Source organism: Tachyglossus aculeatus, chromosome 5 (assembly GCF_015852505.1).
Source record: "Tachyglossus aculeatus isolate mTacAcu1 chromosome 5, mTacAcu1.pri, whole genome shotgun sequence".
NCBI classification, from domain to species: domain Eukaryota; kingdom Metazoa; phylum Chordata; class Mammalia; order Monotremata; family Tachyglossidae; genus Tachyglossus; species Tachyglossus aculeatus.
The window spans coordinates 91,132,659-91,152,117 of NC_052070.1; the positions used below are offsets into that span (position 1 = coordinate 91,132,659).

General features: G+C 42.2%; 1 protein-coding gene across 1 annotated transcript in view; it reads left to right on the forward strand.

Moving 5' to 3' along the window:
* The window catches only part of TTC23 (tetratricopeptide repeat domain 23), a 58,855-nt gene that overhangs the window by 4,405 nt on the left and 34,991 nt on the right, over window positions 1-19,459 (forward strand). Inside the window, exons 3-6 of the mRNA XM_038746938.1 lie at window positions 484-607; window positions 3,463-3,616; window positions 3,797-3,922; window positions 17,057-17,234. Of these exons, the coding sequence (XP_038602866.1) occupies window positions 484-607; window positions 3,463-3,616; window positions 3,797-3,922; window positions 17,057-17,234 (582 nt within the window). The remainder of the gene's footprint in view (window positions 1-483; window positions 608-3,462; window positions 3,617-3,796; window positions 3,923-17,056; window positions 17,235-19,459) is intronic.

The window sequence follows — 19,459 nt, forward strand, 5'->3', positions numbered from 1 at the left end:
TTTTCATGGCCAGAAGTGCTGGTAGAGATAGCAACTGCTCTTTCCGAGTGGCCGCTTATTTGGTGTCCAGCTTTTTATAATTTTTTAAATCCCATCTTTTTAATAAATCCTAGTATTAGTGTTCCAAGAATTGGTGTTTGTAAAATTATTTGATTTGTGGGGAGCCAACAATTTTACCTTATTTATAAAGCTAATCTTAGTTGCTCACAATTTTTCTTCCTCTGTTGTGGAGCACTTTTACCCGTGTAGCTTTCACACACTTGAAAGATGAACCTTGACTCAAAATTCCCCATTCAAATGCACCTCAAAAGTGAATTTCAGGTAACTGAGTAATAAATTAATCTAAAAAGCCAAAAGAAGTGCACTATAGTGGGAGAATCTTACCTGGTCTTCTTGAACTAGGCATACATATATGAAGACAGACCCATTCTAGGACTAGTTTTTAGTTTTTTAATGATCATGAGTTGTATCTTTCCCCACCAGTATAAACAGGCCCTAGAAGAGCTTATACGTTGTGTAGCTTTGACGAGAATTTGTTACGGAGACTGTCACTGGAAACAGGCAGAAGCACATGTTAATCTGGCTCAAGGATACCTCCAGCTGAAAGGTGAGCCAAACATCCATTTCAGGCTATGTAGTTGTTTTCTTCTGTGTAAATTGGATTATTTTAATTAACTTTTAGAGCCTGGGAATTTTAGTCAAATTTTTGTGTGTTCCCTCAACCAAATATTCAAATGGGAGAGCCAGTGTAAAATTAATAAACAAACCAGTTCTTGTTGAATACTTTGAAGTCCCTACTATATTTTATAGTTCAATCAGTAGTATATGTTGATTGTTGTTCAATCAGTAGTATGTATTGAGCACCTGCCCTGTGCAGAGCATGGCTGATGAAAAGTTCTGAGCTTGTAGCTGGGGTAAATCTGGGTGAAAAGAGAGATTAATCAAGGCCTCCTGATTAATTCACTCTGTCCACATATTCATTGTCACCACATCCTCTCAGAACATGGCTAAAATCCACCCATCCCTCTCTACCAAAACTGCTACCACGCTGATCCAAACACTTATCCTATCTTACCTTGATGTCACATCCACCTTCTTGCTGACCACCCTGCTTCCTGTCTCTCCCCACTCCAGTCCGTACTTCACTTTGCTGCACAGAATCAGTTTTCTAAAAAAAGTTCAGTCCACATCTCCCCGCTCCTCAAGAACCTCAAGTGGTTGCCTTCTACATCTGCATCAAACAGAAATTCCTTACCATCAGATTTGGATTATCATCCAATTACCATTTGGATGACTTCCAAATCTAGCTCTCTGGCCCTGCCATGGAGTAGTGGATAGAGCACTGGCCTGGGAGTTAGAAGGTTGTGGGTTCTAATCCCGGCTCCACTGCTTCTCTGCTGTGTGACCTTGGGCAAGCTACTTCACTTCCCTGTGCCTCAGTTACCTCTTCTATAAAATGGGGATTGAGACTGTGAGCCCCATGTGGGACAGGGACTGGATCAACCTGATTTGCATGTGTCCACCCAGAGCTTAATACAGTGCCTGGCACACAGCACTTAACAAATACCACAATTATTATTATCACCATATCGACAATCTTTCATCTCTCTTTGCCTTCAGGACATTTCCACTTGGATGTCTAATGGCACCTCAAACTCAACATGACTGAATTAGAACTCTCATCTTTCCCCCTACACTCACTCCTCCCCCTAACTTTCCCATCTCAGTTAACAACACCAATATTGTCCCCACCCCAGAAGCTCACAACTTTGGTGTCATCCTTGACTTATCACCACTGTTCAACTCTTACATTCAGTCTACTGCCAAATCCTGCTGGTTTTTCCTGCCCACTGTCTACCAGATCTGTCCCTTCTTTGCCACCCAAGTTGCGACCACCTGGGTTCAAGTTCTGTCCTTGCCACAGTTGGACTATTCATTAACCTTCTCACTCTTCTCTCAGCCTCCAGCCTCTCCCTATTCCAATTTATACTCCAAGCTGCTTCATGAATCACCTTCCTAAAGCAATCCTTGCCCTACATCTCTTCTTTCCTCAAAACCCTCCACTGGCTGCCTCTGTCACTACATGGAACAGAAACTCCTTACGGTCAACTTTCAAGGCTCTCCACCATCTGGACTCATCTTACCTCTCTGCTCCCTCTAACAACTGTTCCTCAGCTCAGTATCTTAAGTACAGCAGCATGGCTTAGTGGGAAGAGCTTGGGCCTGGGAGTTAGAAGGACCTGGGTTCTAAACCTGGCTCCGCCACTTGTCTACTGTGTGACATTGGACACTTAACAGCTTAACACTTAATGTATCTGCACCTCAGTTACCTCATCTATAAAATGGGGATTAAGAGTGTAAGCCCCATGTAGGACAGGGACTGTGTCCAAACTGATTAACTTGTATCTACCTCAGCACTTGGAATGTGCTTGGCACTTAGTAAGTGCTGAACAAGTACCATCATTATCATTAGTTCCTCCCAAGCCAGGCTTCTTGCTTTTGACTTTCTCACCTCCATTCCCTTGCTTGTGCTGTTCTCCCACCAGGGAACATTATACCGACAGCCAACAGACCACAGTTCTCACTCTGCAAGATTTTTGGGATCTACTTGTCCCTCTCCATCCCAGTGGCCATTACCCTGAACCAGGCACTGTTTATATCCCCACAAAATCCACATAAGCCACCTTACCGTTCTCACTGCCTCCAGCCTCTCCCCTCACCACCCATTTGACACACATTTCCTTACTTCTGAAAAACCCTCAATAGTTACCCATTTCTCTCTATTTCAAGTAGAAACTCCTGATCATTGTGTTAGTGCTTTCCCTTTTACTTATTTACTTTCTTCTCTTACTATATGCCAGCTCTCACTCTTCATCTCTCCCAAAGCTGACCTCATTATGCCCCATTCCCTGCTTTCCCATTTTTGACACCTTCCTCTTGTCCTTTTTTCTTCCTGAGACACTTAACCTCTTTTGAATCCACCCAACTATAGTTTCCCCATCTTCAAAGCCTTTCTGAAATTTCCTCTCGTACATGAGTCCTTTCTTGATTCATTTTTCTTCTCCCCAGGCCTGATCCTCCCAACTGCCACCTCAGCACCTGTGTTGGGTAGGGACCGTCTCTACATGTTGCCAACTTGTACTTCCCAAGCGCTTAGTACAGTGCTCTGCACACAGTAAGCGCTCAATAAATATGATTGAATGAATGAATGAATCACCCATCCACTTAGGCATCCACAACCATCCACAGTACATTTACACACTCCACCATTTAAGAACTTACCTGTTCACGTAACCATCCATCCAGTCTCTTCTCCCTCCTAACTGTAAATGATTTTGCATTTATAAACTCTTGAGGGTGGGGGTCACATCTTCTGTGTCTATTATGCCTTCCCAACCACATTTAAAATCTTCTGCACTGATTTCAGGAAGGTTGACTCCGTTTCCTTTACTGTGTTTTCAGGACTGTCACTACAAGCAAAGCAACATGCAGAAAGAGCCAAGAAAATCCTCTTCACAGACTTAGTTATGCCTTCTCCTGAAGAAAATGTGGACATTCTCAAGTGCTTGGTTAACCTCTTCCACGTTCTGGGAAGAGCACTGATTTCACTTCAGAAGTATCCTTTTCTTTGACTACTTTGTAAGCTCTAATCATAATTTATTTCCATAATAGTGGTAGCCAAGTGGGTAGTTAAGAGCTGAGGTATTACAAGTAGTATGATATAAAGTCCAGAATGCTAGGAAAGAAGGTGTCAGGAGAATGCAATAAATGAGAAGGTATCCTGAACATGACTCAGATTGAAAGATGCCGAGCAAAATTTAACAAAAGCCAAGGGACTCGCTGCAGAACTGTTGCATTGTGAAAGTGTCCTGCAAGAGGAAGGGATGGAAATTCAAGCTAGAATCAAGTTGTCATTTGCACAGTAAGTCTTTTGTGGCTCAGTGGAAAGAGCATGAACTTGGGAGTCAGAAATCCTGGGTTCTAATTCTAGTTCCGCCACTTGTCAGCTGTGAGACTTTGGGCAAGTCTCTTAAATTCTATGTGCCTCAGTTACCTCATCTGTAAAATGGGGATTGAGACTGTGCGCCCCATGTGGGACAACCTGATTACCTTGTTATTCCTCCAGTGTTTAGAACAGTGCTTGGCACATAGTAAGTGCTTAACAAATGCTATTATTATTATTATTTCTGACACGTGATGCCTATTAGCCTACAACCATCCCTATGGTGGGCACCTTCCCCGTAATCAGGGATGAAAGCAAAAAAAAAATTCCTTTTAGTGGGAAAGCAAACAGGTGTTGTGAAGTGTGGGGAGAGAGGGTGTGAGGCCCTTAAAATTGTGGCAGTGAGCAGCTGGGTGGACATTACCTGCTGATAGTATGGAAGCAGGTGGAGGGAGCTGCTCTAGTTTATGCTGCAGCCCAGTGAGGACGACCAGAACCTGACAAATTCCTGGGCTGGGCCGCAGGTCACATCCTGCCTGCCAAAAAAAATTTGGACCTGTGGGAGTGAGGGCTGGCTTTCATTCATTCATTCAGTCATATTTATTGAATGCTTACTGGGTGCAGAGTACTGTACTGTGCACTTGGGAAAGTACAGTACAACAATGAACAGTGACTGGGCATTCTGGTTTACTTTCAGTTCTCTCCATAATGAATCCGCACTAAGCTTTTTAAACAGTGAGGATGAGCTAAGTACAGAGTGCACCCAGTTCTCTTGTCACCCAGAGTTGCTTAATACAGAATCCTGCAGTAGGAAAACTGCATCATAATACTCACCTTGTCCAACACCTTGTACATGTGTCCCACTCTTTCTTTCTGCTCCCCACTGGGCTAGATCTAGTCCAGGTTGCAGTTATGGGAAAATTGTTTCCAGATTTTGTCATCACATTCTAGTCAAGACATGAGATGTGTAAACATGCGTTTTGGGAGAATTGAGAGCAGCGTGGCTCAGTGGAAAGAGCACGGGCTTTGGAGTCAGAGGACATGGGTTCAAACCCCGGCTCCGCCACTTGTCAGCTGTGTGACTTTGGGCAAGTCACTTAACTTCCCTGAGCCTCAGTTACCTCATCTGTAAAATGGGGATTAAGACTCTGAGCGCCCCCCCCCCCCCCCCCCCCACCAAGGGACAACCTGATCACCTTGTAACTTCCCCAGTGCTTAGAACAGTGTTTTGCACATAGTAAGTGCTTAATAAATGCCATCATCATTATTATTATTATTATTCCCTGCCCACAATGAGCTTACAGTCTAGAGACAACAAACTTTCTGTCTGATCCTTCTCAGATTGGGCTTACTTTCCCCTTCCTCCATCCTGGAGTGGACCCCTTGATCCCATCCTGCTGCTGGAACCATGCTGAGATCATCAGGTGGGTCAGGGCCAGGGCCAAAAGGGACCAAGTTCACTCCATTGCACCACTGAGGAACAGCCCTGTTCCCACATCTCTGAGGAGCTCCCATCCAGAACCCCAATCCAATATGCCTGCACCTCCCTGTTCCTTCTTTTTTATGGAATTTGTTAAACACTTGCCATGTGCCAGGCCCTGTACTAAGTGCTGGGGCAGATACAAGCTAATCAGGTTGGATGCAGTCCATGTCCCATATAGGGCTCACAATCTTAAAATCCAATTTTACAGATGAGGTAACTGAGGCGCAGAGAAGTGAAGTGACTTGCCCAAGGTCACACAGCACTCATGTGGCAGATCTGGGATTAGAACCCTGGTCCTTCTGACTCCCAGACCTGTGCTCTCTCCACTAGGCCATGCTGCTTCTATGATCTGCAGCTGAAGGAAGCTCAGCACTGGAGAAATAAAAAAGTGTCCACTCTGAAAACATTCATACAGGAACACCGTCTCAGGCAGTTTTTTTTTTTTTTTTTTTTTTTACCAGTGGGCCGTTCTGGGCATTCTGGCTTACTTTCAGTTCTCTACATAATGAATCCCCACTAAGCTTTTTAAACAGTGAGGATGAGCTAAGTACAGAGTGCACCCAGTTTTCTTGTCACCTCAGAGTTGCTTTGTGCAGAATCCTGCAGCAGGAAAACTGCATCATAATACTCACCTTGTCCAACACCTTGTTCATGTGCCCCACTCTTTCTTTCTGCTCCCCACTGGGCTAGATCTAGTCCAGGTTGCAATTATAGGAAAATTGTTTCCAGATTCTGTCGTCGTATCCTAGTCAAGACATGAGGTGTGTAAACATACATTCTGGGAGAATTGAGTGTGCCTGCAGTGTAATGCCAACATTCATCATACGTATAACACACACACATATATGCTAGAAGCAGTATGGCCTAGAGGAACGAGCATGGGCCTGGGAATCAGAGGACCTGGGTTCCAATCCCAGCTCTCCAATCACTGTTCTTCTTCCTACTTTGACTGTGATTCCCAAGTAGGGTAGGGACTGTGTCCAACCTGATTAACCTGTATCTACCCCAGCGCTTAGAACCGGTGCTTAACATATAGTAAGCACTTAATAAATTCCACACAAAAATACATTTTCTTTTTTTTTAATATTCCCTTTCCATCCTCAAAGGATAAGGTAGGAGAATGGTGAGCATAAGGCCTACTGGATAGAGCACTGGTCTGGAAGTCAGGAGGACCTTGGTTCTAATCCCAGATCCTCCACCTGTCTGCTGCGTGACCTTGGGCAAGTCACTTCACTTCTCTGGGCCTTAGCTACCTCATCTGTGCAATGGGGATTAACACTGTGAGCCCTACGTGGGACGGGAACTGTGTCCAACTTAATTAGCTTGTATCCACCCCAGTGCTTAATACAGTGCCTGGCACCTAGTAATCGCTTAAATACCAGAAAAAAAGAGAACGACTGTGAACATAGACTGTAATCCACACTCTCAGCAATGAAGCAATACATGCAGCTGTAGGGTCAATCCTTGAGTTAGTCACTGAATACTTTACAACTCCTGTGCCCTTCACTATCACACAATTAGTTCAGAAACTAGTTCTCTCCCTGAGTCAATTCATGATGACCCTTCTGGGATCGGTTTCAAAGTTTCATTTGCCATCGAAAATTACCCCGTACTCGAACCAAAGTGTGGAATCGGTGACAAAGTCCAATCATATCTACCTCTCCCAAATTTGGGATCAATAAAAGACTTTGCCTATAATTTCTCCTCTTTCAGCTTCTTATACTGTGGTTTAAGGGGCAAGTGCTGGTTTTTGAATTGTGCCAGTAGAATATAAATGGACACTGTATTGCATCTTTAGGGAGATGAGTAATCCCATTTGGCGATTAATTCAGTTACATCTGTATTTAGAAACTACACAGTGAATCAATCATCTCTTGCTATTTTTATGTCATCACCAACAATCCCGAAATCTGACAGCAGAGGGGGCTGTAATGCCTCTCATTCACTAAACTGATTTTATATGTAATTATCTAGAGTTCCTTGATTTGTGAAGCTCCTAAATTTCCGTTATGATTACATTCAATGGGATTTTTTCTCACTAGAACACATGAACAGCAGTTTTCCACGTCCCTTCCACTCCCTTTCCATTTCTATCTGTCATTCTCTCATTTGGCTTCTTCCATTCCACGAGACCCCAGTGGGCAGCCTAATATTACTTATTTTTTTTCTGTATGCCTTTGATATTTGGCAACAAACATCACGGGGGTTGGGGACCGCGAAACGTAGGCAGAAAGGTATCCAGTGTTAATGACTACCTTCTGGTGTTGATATGCTTACTGTGGGCTTACTGTGTCCCAAGCTCTGGGGTAAATAATCAATCGACTGGGTGGGACTCAGTATGTTACACTGTTATATTGTTAGATGGCACTCCCTCAAGAGATTAGTACAGTGCTCTGCACACAGTAAGCACTCAATAAGTACAAACAGTACGTTCCCTATCCACAAGGTAATCAGATCAAGTAAAGTCTCTGGCCCATAAGGGGCTTACAATCTAAACAGGAGAGGAAAACAGGTAACAATGATAATAACGATAATAATAGTAGTGTGTGGTTTTTGTTAAGTGCTTACATTGTACCAAGCGCTGCACTAAGTGCTGTGATAGATCGGCCTGGACACACAGTCCCTTTTCCTTAATCTACATTTGGTTTATAGATGGGAAAACTGAGGCACGGTACACTCAAGTGATTTAACAAAGGTCACACAGCAGGCAAATGGGGGAGCCAAGGCTGGAACCCAGGTCTCCTGACTTCCCATCTTCTGTGCTTTCCATTAGGCCATATTGCCTCTGCCATGGATTCTCTCTGCTTTACCTTTTTGTTTGTTTTGGTTGACCATGATTTTTTAAGTTTTTAAGTTTAGGAAATTTAATAAATGCTAAGAAAAGTGACATTAAACCAGCCCTAAATTTACTGCAGAATCCTATCCTAATCCTCCTCGACCTTTCAGCTGCCTTCGACACTGTGGACCACCCCCTTCTCCTCAATACGCTATCCGACCTTGGCTTCACAGACTCCGTCCTCTCCTGGTTCTCCTCTTATCTCTCCGGTCGTTCATTCTCAGTCTCTTTTGCAGGCTCCTCCTCCCCCTCCCATCCCCTTACTGTGGGGGTTCCCCAAGGTTCAGTGCTTGGTCCCCTTCTGTTCTCGATCTACACTCACTCCCTTGGTGACCTCATTCGCTCCCACGGCTTCAACTATCACCTCTACGCTGATGACACCCAGATCTACATCTCTGCCCCTGCTCTCTCCCCGTCTCTCCAGGCTCGCATCTCATCCTGCCTTCAGGACATCTCCATCTGGATGTCTGCCTGCCACCTAAAACTCAACATGTCCAAGACTGAACTCCTTGTCTTCCCTCCCAAACCCTGCCCTCTCCCTGACTTTCCCATCTCTGTTGACGGCACTACCATCCTTCCCGTCTCACAAGCTCGCAACCTTGGTGTCATCCTCCTCATCATCATCAATCGTATTTATTGAGTGCTTACTATGTGCAGAGCACTGTACTAAGCGCTTGGGAAGTACAAATTGGCAACATATAGAGACAGTCCCTACCCAACAGTGGGCTCACAGTCTAAAAGACTCCTCGACTCCGCTGTCTCATTCACCTCTCACATCCAAGCCGTCACCAAAACCTGCCGGTCTCAGCTCCGCGACTTTGCCAAGATCCGCCCTTTCCTCTCCATCCAAACCGCTACGCTGCTCGTTCAAGCTCTCATCCTATCCCGTCTGGACTACTGTATCAGCCTTCTCTCTGATCTCCCATCCTCATGTCTCTCCTCAGTTCAATCCATACTTCATGCTGCTGCCCGGATTGTCTTTGTCCAGAAACGCTCTGGGCATGTTACTCCCCTCCTCAAAAATCTCCAGTGGCTACCAATCAATCTGCACATCAGGCAGAAACTCCTCACCCTCGGCTTCAAGGCTCTCCATCACCTCGCCCCCTCCTACCTCACCTCCCTTCTCTCCTTCTACAGCCCAGGCTGCACCCTCCGCTCCTCTGCCACTAATATGCTCACTGTGCCTTGTTCTCGCCTCTCCCGCCATTGACCCCCGGCCCACGTCATCCCCTGGGCCTGGAATGCCCTCCCTCTGCCCATCCGCCAAGCTAGCTCTCTTCCTCCCTTCAAGGCCCTACTGAGAGCTCACCTCCTTCTGGAGGCCTTCCCAGACTGAGCCCCTTCCTTCCTCTCCCCCTGGCCCCCCTTTCCATCCCCACCATCTTACCTCTTTCCCTTCCCCACAGCACCTGTATATATGTATATATGTTTGTACATATTTATTACTCTATTTTACTTGTACATATCTATTCTATTTATTTTATTTTGTTAGTATGTTTGGTTTTGTTCTCTGTCTCCCCCTTCTAGACTGTGAGCCCACTGTTGGGTAGGGACTGTCTCTATATGTTGCCAACTTGTACTTCCCAAGCGCTTAGTACAGTGCTCTGCACACAGTAAAGCACTCAATAAATACGATTGATTGATTGATTGATTGATTGCAGAATTTTTCTGGTCTTTGTACCAAGTTTTCTGTAGAGATCTACAGAGTTTTGCAGAGTAGGGCCAGGATCGGTATCAACTACTAATGCTGCCAAAGGCAACACACTTTAGACAAATAAACATTTTCTTGCTTGTTTCTAAGAATATTAAACATCAAATACTTTCAGTGGATACATTTTCCACACGTCAAAATCATTTTTCTCCCATTCAGAATCATAACAGAACCATTTCCTGTCTTTGTCATCCAAATGGCAATCATGTTTTATAGCACCACATTTGTGTCATATATTTCAGTTTAGTACTTAAGGGCTGAAATGGATATCAATCTGAAATAGATATTAATCTATTTTTATTTGACTTCAGGATGATTTATTTATTCAGCTCTCTTGCTGTCTTGAAGTTCTTCCAGGGCTTAAATCAGATAAATCTTTGTTCCAGTATGGTTTTTTTTTTTTTGGGGGGGGGGGGGGGAGTGTTTTTTTTTAGTTTGTCTCTGGCTAGCTCTAAATTGTGTTTTAGGGGTTCACCAAGTTTTGACCCCAGGTGCCTGATAGAGCACAAACTTCCACAAAATATCTCCTCTCACTATACCACCATACTACTCAGTTCGTATTTTATGTGGCTTCCAATAATGTTGGTATGGACAATCTTTTTAGTCAGATTAAAAGGAAAGGGGTGTTTTACTTCAGAGGTGCTTAAATATAGCCCACACATATATAAAATTGTGCTGTATAGGTTTCCCTCACATTGCATGGGCTTTTCCTGATGCATTCAGACTTGCATATTTTTTGATTCAGGAGGTTCAGAAGAGTTGAATTATAATAGTTTTCCCCAAGGTATTGCCAAACTGCACATATGCATCACTGCTGCACTGCTTGAGATCCATGTCCCCTGAATAGTGACTAAGTGGCTATTCTGCTATGGCACTTTAAGGCCAAGTATGTCTTTCTTGAGTTCTCCTAAATCATAGCCAAATGGACTCTTAACATGTAGGGCTGGGCATATAAAGTACGCTTAGTACAGTGCTCTGCACATAGTAAGCGCTCAATAAATACGATTGATGAAAGTATCTTAAGGTTTTTCAGGATATTTTTATGTCAATAAATAGTTTCTCAACTTAGGGCTTGCAAAATGTGGATGCTAGAGTGTGCTGCAAAGAATGTCTATGCTTCATCTTGCCTATTAATTAGTTTGTATTTGATTACCTAGTCATAGTACAGCTATGACCTAATTAATCTTGATAGAATCCCTGTAATGTAGGTTGATAGTTCTAAGAAGGAGGAGTTAGGGGAAATCTTGCTATTCTAATTTGAGAAAGAGTACAGAACATTTCATGATCTTATGAGGAACCATATCTCCATAGGAGCAGTGCTGTGGAAAATTCCTCTTCTGGAGCAAATTAGTACAGGCAAACCTGAGAAAAAAATGGCAATGGTAAACCACTTCCATATCTTCACTAAGAAAACTCTATGGTTACACCTATCAGAATAACTTTGTGACAGAATATGGGACATTTTAAAGAGGGTGTATCCATGGAGTTGCTACAGGTCCGAAACGACTTGACAGCATTTGAAGAAGACTCGTTAAGTGCTTACTCTGTGCCATGGGATAATGTATATATATGTATGCATACATACATATATATATATATATATATATAGAGAGAGAGAGAGAGAGAGAGAGATCATTGTTATAAATTTGTGTTCTGACCAACTAGATTTCAAAGATTTATTTCTGTAGTATCCCCAGACTCAGCACTAAGAACAGTGCTTGGCACATAGTAAGCTCTTAACAAATACCATATAAAAAGTTTAGTTAGGTACAGTGCTTTGTACACAGTAGATGCTCACCAAAATACCAAAGACCGAAGACTCTAAAATGTGATCTTTCATCAGCTGCCCAAATTCCCAAGCATCCCCTTCCATTTTGAAGTAAGGATTGAGGTAGTAAGGCAATGTCTCCCATCCCTGAGGACTGAAAGATTACATGGTATAAAAAATGTTATTGTTAGCTATAAAAGTTCCTGAATTTTCTTTCCTCAATCTATGTTATCTCACTATGCAAAATATATAAAAGTAAGGGAAGTTTTTTCTTTCTATATATTGATTATCTGAGGTGACTTAAGGGTAGTTTTAAAAATATAATTCTTTAATGTATGTTTAAAAAAATTTATATCCAAGTATAGAGAAGCAGCATGGCTTAGTAAATAGAGCATAGGCCTGAGAGTCAGGAGGACCTGGGTTCTAATCGTAGCTCTGCCGCTTGTCTGTTGTGTGACCCCATGGGCAAATCACTTCACTGGACCTCAGTTACCTCATCTGCAAAATGGGGATTAAAACTGTGAACCCCATGTGGGATACGACTCTGTCCAAACCTGATTACCATGTATCTACCCCAGTGCTTAAAACAGTGCTTGATGCAAAGTAAGTGCTTAACAAATACCATTGTTATTGTTATTATTATTATTATTATTAATAATAATAATCAGAAATTAGCGATGTATGTTTACTTGAAATCAGTTTGAATTAATAGAAATGAGAAGCAGCATGGAATAGTGGATAGAGCACGGGCCTGGGAGTCAGAAGGTCATGTGTTCTAATCCTGACTCCATCACTTGTCTGCTGTGTGACCTTGGGCAAATCACTTCACTTCTCTGTGCCTCAATTACCTCATCTGTAAAATGGGGGTTAAGACTATGAGCCAAATGTGGGACGGGGACTCTGTCCAATCAGATTTACTTATATCTGCCTCAACACTTAGTACAGTGGTTGGCACATAGTAAGCACTTAAATACAATAATAATTATTATTATTAAATAGCATACTAAAAATCTCTCACATTAAAAATGTGGTTTAATAGAGTTGCTGAACTGTATTATTGGTGGAATACTGTTGCAAAACCTAAAAATTAGATAAAAGTGCAAGCATAAAATTTTGTCCAGTGATTTAAGAACAGTTAAATTCACTTTCTTTACTCTCTTCATGAAAAACTGTATTTATGAGTGACTTTTGTGTTGGGGCTGAGGAAAATAGCAAAGAAATAAAAGAGATTATCTGTGTTTTCAATATATTTACAATCCCATAGGGAAAACACCTTAATTAAGAATGGGAAATATGAGGAAATAAACAGACTCAGATAATACATGAATGAAGAGGTGATTGATGGGATGGCATGACTGGACAGCTAGTGGATTGATCCAGGAATTTTTCTGGAGGACATACATTATAAGCAGGTTCTGAAAGGAGGGCTTTGTTTGGTCAAGCTGAGAAGGAAACTAGAGGAAATCAAAAATTGGAGAATTGGAGTGGCTTCTAAATAAGGATGAACTAAAAAGATTAGCACTCTTCAGTGTGGAAAGATGAAGGTGGAGAAAAGACAATTGATATAATTGGAAGTCTACACCTAAAGGTGTAGACAAAATAAACAGAGAATTGTGTTCTCCAGAACTGACGACATCAGGACTAAGGGACCAAAACTGAAGCTTGAGAGTGATAGGTTCAAGTGAAAAAAAAGGAAACACTCTACACAGCTGATCTTAAGTAAAAGGAATTCGTTAACACAGGAATTTGTGAAGGTTGGAAATACCAATAGGTCCAAGAAAAGTTATGATAAAATTATTGTTAGGAGCTACATAAAATGTTACTGAAGGGAAAAGTTAAACTTGTAAATAGGAAAAATTAGGAATGTTAAAAAGTACATCCTGGATCCTGCAGTTAGATTGTTAAGGAAGTCAATAATGACCCCAAATGTCCTTGACACATCTGTCAGAAACTGAATATTGTGGTGGAAGGACCAGTGTTTTAGCTCAGTGAAAAGTTTCTTAAATTCTTACATTCATCATCCACATGACTGAGCCCTTACTAGCCGGGAAATAGTAGTCATTTGGTCCCTGATGCCCCTTTCCCACAGGAGCAGAGCAAACCCCATTGTTCTCCTGTTAGCCCACCATGACTGTTGAAAATGAAAAAGAGAGCAAACACTCTCCAGTTGATTTGGGGATGAGGTAACTGGGTACTTTTGTACCCAATAAAATCAAGGCTAATGAGAGACTTTTTACCATCTCCTGGCTGTTTTTTTGTTTTGGGTTTTTTTTATGGTATTTGTTAAGCACTTCCTCTGTATCAAACACTTTTCTAAGCGGTGGGGTAGGTACACATTAATTAGGTCAGACACAATTTCCGTTCCACATGGGGCTCACAATCTAAGTTGGAGGAAAAACAGGCATTTAAACCCCTTTTTACAATTGAAGGAACTGGGGCACAGAGAAGTTAAGTGACTTGCCTGAGGTCATGCAGCAAACAATTGGCAGAGCTAGGATTAGAAACTAGGTCCTCTGATTCCTAGACCTGTGCTCTTTCCACTAGGCCATGCTGCTGTTAGATACCTCAATCATTTAGCTGATGATTTGTTGCTACAGTGGTTTGATTGATTAAACACACGTATTGAACTATATTTTTAGGAAATGAAAAGTGAACTCTAGTCCAAAACATAAAATATTGTTCTAAACGTACTGTTAGTTATAATATTAGTGATAATCATATTTTAAGTACATTTTTCTGTAGTCACCAGTGACTTCAAACAGTGTGCCTTTGAGAATGCTTTAGGAAGATTACTAATCTGAGGCAAATGTTAGCCCAGAACTTTTGCAGTTTTATATTTCAAGTGTTGTTAGAAACTTCATTGATCCAAATCTACAAGGGAAGAATCTTTGAGTAACAAAACAGTGGATGGGCTTATGGTAATGAATTTAAAGAAAATTTTTTTCAGTTTTATTTTTCATTTAGGGGTTTATTGGCTATGATTTTTCAAATCCCTGTGGAATTTTCCAGATGAGATCACACTCATGTTTAGTATGTTTTATCCTTCTTCTGTGACTTTTAAAGGAAGCCTAGGAACAAAGGAACTATTCATTTGAGGAGTTACTCCCTTGGCAGGATCTGCATTCTTTATGGACACAAGGAAAGAATAAAATGAATAGTTTTTTCCTTTGCTCAACTATTTGGAAAACTGTCTTAATTCCCTTTTTTTTAGTGGTATTTGTTAAGTGCTAGTGCTTACTATGTGCCAGGCACTGTACTAAGCAATGGGGTGAATACAAGATAATCAGGTTAGACATCATATCTATTCCATATGGGGTTCAAAGTCTTAAAAACCTATGCTACAGATGAGGCAACTGAAGCACAGAGAAGTTAAGTGACTTACCCAAGGTCACACAGCATATAGGTGGTAGATCTGGGATTAGAACCCAGGTCCTCTGACACCCAGGCCCATGCTCTTTCCTCATAGCCTCTGGTTAGGATTTGTTCATTGTGGGTCATTCATTCATTCATTCAATAGTATTTATTGAGCACTTACTGTGTGCAGAGCACTGTACTAAGCGCTTGGGAAGTACAAGTTGGCAACATATAGAGACAGTCCCTACTCAACAGTGGGCTCACAGTCTAGAAGGGGGAGACAGAGAACAAAACAAAACATATTAACAAAATAAAATAAAAATGGAATAAATATGTACAAATAAAATAAATAAATAGAGTAATAAATATGTACAAACATATATACATATATATAGGTGCCGTGGGGAGGGGAAGGAGGTAAGGCGGGGGGGGGGAGGGGGAGGAGGGGGAGAGGAAGGAGGAGGCTCAGTCTGGGAAGGCCTCCTGGAGGAGGTGAGCTCTCAGTAGGGCCTTGAAGGGAGGAAGAGAGCTAGCTCGGTGGATGTGCGGAGGGAGGGCATTCCAGGCCAGGGGGGAATGTGTCTGTTATATTGCTATATAATACTCTCCAAGCGCTTAGTATAGTGCTCTACACACAGTAAGTGCTCAGTAACTACAATTGACCAACTGACAGACTGAAGCTATTAGACAGCTAGGTCACAGCAAAGGCAGTGTGTTATAGAAACCCTCCAGACAAGTTTGGTTGATAGCTGGTAAGAGAATTGCGGGGAAGGAAAAGGCATGGAAAACAACAACAATCACTCAATCGCTCATTCGTATTTATTGAGCACTTCATTGTGTGCTGTGCTAAGCTCTTGGGAGAGTATAACAATATAACATAGTTGGTAGACATGTTCTCTACACACAATAACCCAGAATGCAAGGGGCCTTCTGCCTACCACTCTTAGATGTCAACCACCTCTCCTGCCAGTAGTGGAAGAGTTCCAGTCCCCTCCGGGAAGAGCTGAGTTTTCCTCAGAGATGACTTTGGGTAAAACCTTTTTCTGCACTGCTTTGACTGCTACTGGAGGCTATGTTTTCTCCCCTTGATTTCAGTCAATCAATCAATAGTCATTCATTCATTCATAGGTGCATAGGTTGATTGGTAGCCACTGGAGATTTTTGAGGAGGGGAGTAACATGCCCAGAGTGTTTCTGCACAAAGATGAGCCGGGCAGCGGCGTGAAGTATGGATTGAAGTGGGGAGAGACAGGAGGATGGAAGATCGGAGAGGAGGCTGATGTAGTAATCCAGTCAGGATAGGATGAGAGATTGAACGAGCAGGTTCCTATGTATTCTCTTCTAGTGCTTAGTACAGTACAACCAGTACAACTTAGTACAACCCAGCCCACACACTTCACTCCTCTAATGCTGACTTTCTCACTGTATCTTGAGCTCATCATTCTTGCCTCCAACCTCTCACCCATGTCCTGCCTCTGGCCTGGAACGCCCTCCCTTCTCTTTAGTCTCCTCTCCTTCAAAGCCTTATTGAAGACATATCTCCTCCAAGAGGCTTTCCCTGACTAAGCCCTATTTTACTTCTCTTCCATCCCTTCTGCATCACCCTGGCCTGCACCATTTATTCATCCCTCCACCCGGCCCCATGGCACTTACATATCTGTAATTTATTTATTTATATTAATGTCTGTCTCTCCCTCTACACTGTAAGCTCACTGTGGGCAGGGAACATGCCTGTTATATTGTTATATTGTATTCTCCCAAGTGTTTAATACAGTGTTCTACACACAGTAAGCACTCATTCATTCAATCGTATTTATTGAGCACTTACTGTGTGCAGAGCACTGTACTAAGCACTTGGGAAGTACTGACTGACTACAAATTTCTGATTAATCAGCATCTTTTTAAAATCTTAGTTCTGAAAAACCATACCTGTAAGAAGTGACATATTATTTTGGTTTATAGGTTGTACCAAATTCAGAAGAAATTTGGAGATGCCCTACCCTACTACCAAGAAGCCCTGAAATACATAGAGAGCAGTAAAGGTGTAAAATGTCGGGAATGTATCCCAATATTCAGGGAGATGGCAGGTGCAGAACAAGCCCAAGGACATCACGACTCAGCCATCGATCACCTTTTAGAGGTAAACAATATTAAAGAATGGTATAATGCTAATTATAAAAGTTACTAGAAGTTATCTGAAGGGCTGCAAACAGTTCCAACTAAGCATATATTATTGGAACTTGATTGCAGAGCTATAATGGGGCATGTATTTAACTTGCCCTAAGATTAACTGACACATAGTAGAGGACATGCTACTGACTGCTGAAACAGCAAAGAGAGTCAGGTTCAGGGTAGTGTGACAGTAAAAGATTAGTGTCAGTGAAGAAGGAAGTTAGCTAAAGGTAAAACGAGGTGACAGAATTTGCTGGAAGAGACAGCAAAAAGGGCATTTAACAGTACCATTAAAAAATGCTGAGAAGCTGTATGTATGTATGTAATCTTTTTGATTTGGGTCTTTTGAAACAAAGCCATTAAAGCTAAACTACAAAAATTAATAAGAATTAGGGCTGCTCCCTTTCAAATTTCTTTTGAATGAAATTATCACGCATTATCAAGCCAGAAAGGTAGTAAAATGCAAATTAACATGAGTTATCTCTCTGTAGGCGTTGGCCTCATGTGAGAACATTGTACTAAAGGAGGAAAATAAAGGATTAATATATTTGGGCTGAATATATCCCAAAAATCAGGGGAATGTAGGCTGGTGTTCCTTTGTGCTGACCACATACCCTGGTGAGCCCAACACACAATTTACTTAACATTTTGATTTGTAGCCTCATTCAAAAGCACTTATCAATCCTGCAGACAGTGAATGAGCCCAGAGCAGGAAGAGGTCCTATATGGGGCTCACAATATTAATAGGAGGGAGAACAGGTATTGAGTCCCCCTTCTGCAGATGAGGGAACTAAGGTATAGAGAAGTTAAGTGACTTCCCAAAGTCACACAGGCGGTCCATGGCAGAGTTGGGATTAGAACCCAGGTCCTCTGACTTCCAGGCCTGTGCTCTTTCTACTAAGCCACTCTGTTTCCCAGAATGGAAAATAATTTTTCCCAACAAATCTTACTCAGACATTCTTCATCATACATTTAAATACTCCCTTTAACTCTAAAATACCCACTCATTCATACACATCCATTCGCTCTTCCCCACACCCACTAACTCTCATACAAGTTACTTTTGTCATTTCCTCCTTTGCCTTTCAAACTCAGGAACAGGTTGGTCACAGAATAATCTGAGCAGGCTTGAATCCAATTTGGCATGATCGATCAATCAATCAATCAATCAGTCAATATTATATATTGAGTACTTACTATGTGCAGTGCACTGCACTGAGTGCATGCGAAAATACAACAGAATTCGCAGACACGTTCCCTGACCATATCAAGTTTACAGTCTAGTGGGGGAGGCAGGCATTTGATATAAATAATGTATCCCTACATAAGTGCTGTGGGGCTGAAGTTGGGGGTGAATAAAGGGTGCAAATCCAAGTCCAGTGTGGTCTAGTGGAAAGAACATGGGCCTTAGACTCAGAAGGACCTGGTTTCTAATTCCAGCTCCACCACTTTTCTGCTGTGTGACCTTGGACAAGTCACTTCTCTGGGCCTCAGTTACCTCATCTGTAGAATGGGAATTAAGACTGTGGGCCCCATATGGGACATGGGCTTTGTCCAACCTGATTAGCTGTATCCACCCAGTTCAGTGCCTGGCACACAGTAAGCACTTAACAAATACCATTAAAAAGTGCAAGGGCAATGCACAAGCGAGTGGGAGAAGAGACAAGAAGAGATGAGATCTCTTGGAGGAGATGGGCTTTAATAAAGTTTTGAAGGTAGGGAGAGTGATAGCCTGTTGGCTATCAAAGAGGCCAGGGGCAGGACATGGATGAGGGATTGGCAGTAAGAAGACAAGGTCGAGGTACAGTCAGTAGGTTGGTGTTAGAGGAGGAGAGTGTGCGGACTAGGTTGTAGTAGGGAATCAGAAAGGTAAAATAGGAGGAGACAAGGTGATTGAGAGCTTTGAAGTCAATATAAGGTGTTTCTGTTTGATGCAGAAGTGATGAGTAATGATTGGAGGTTTCTGAGGAGGGGGAAAGCATGGTACAAACATTTTTGTAGGAAAATGATCCAGATGGCAGAGTTAAATATGCACTGGAGGGGAGAGACAGGAAGCAGGGAGGCTGATGCAGTAAATGTAGAGTAGGATAAATGCTTGTATGGATATGGTAATAGTTTGATGGAGAGGAACGGATGGATTTCAGTGATATAAAGGTTGAACCAACAGGATTTGGTGATAGATTCATTATGTGG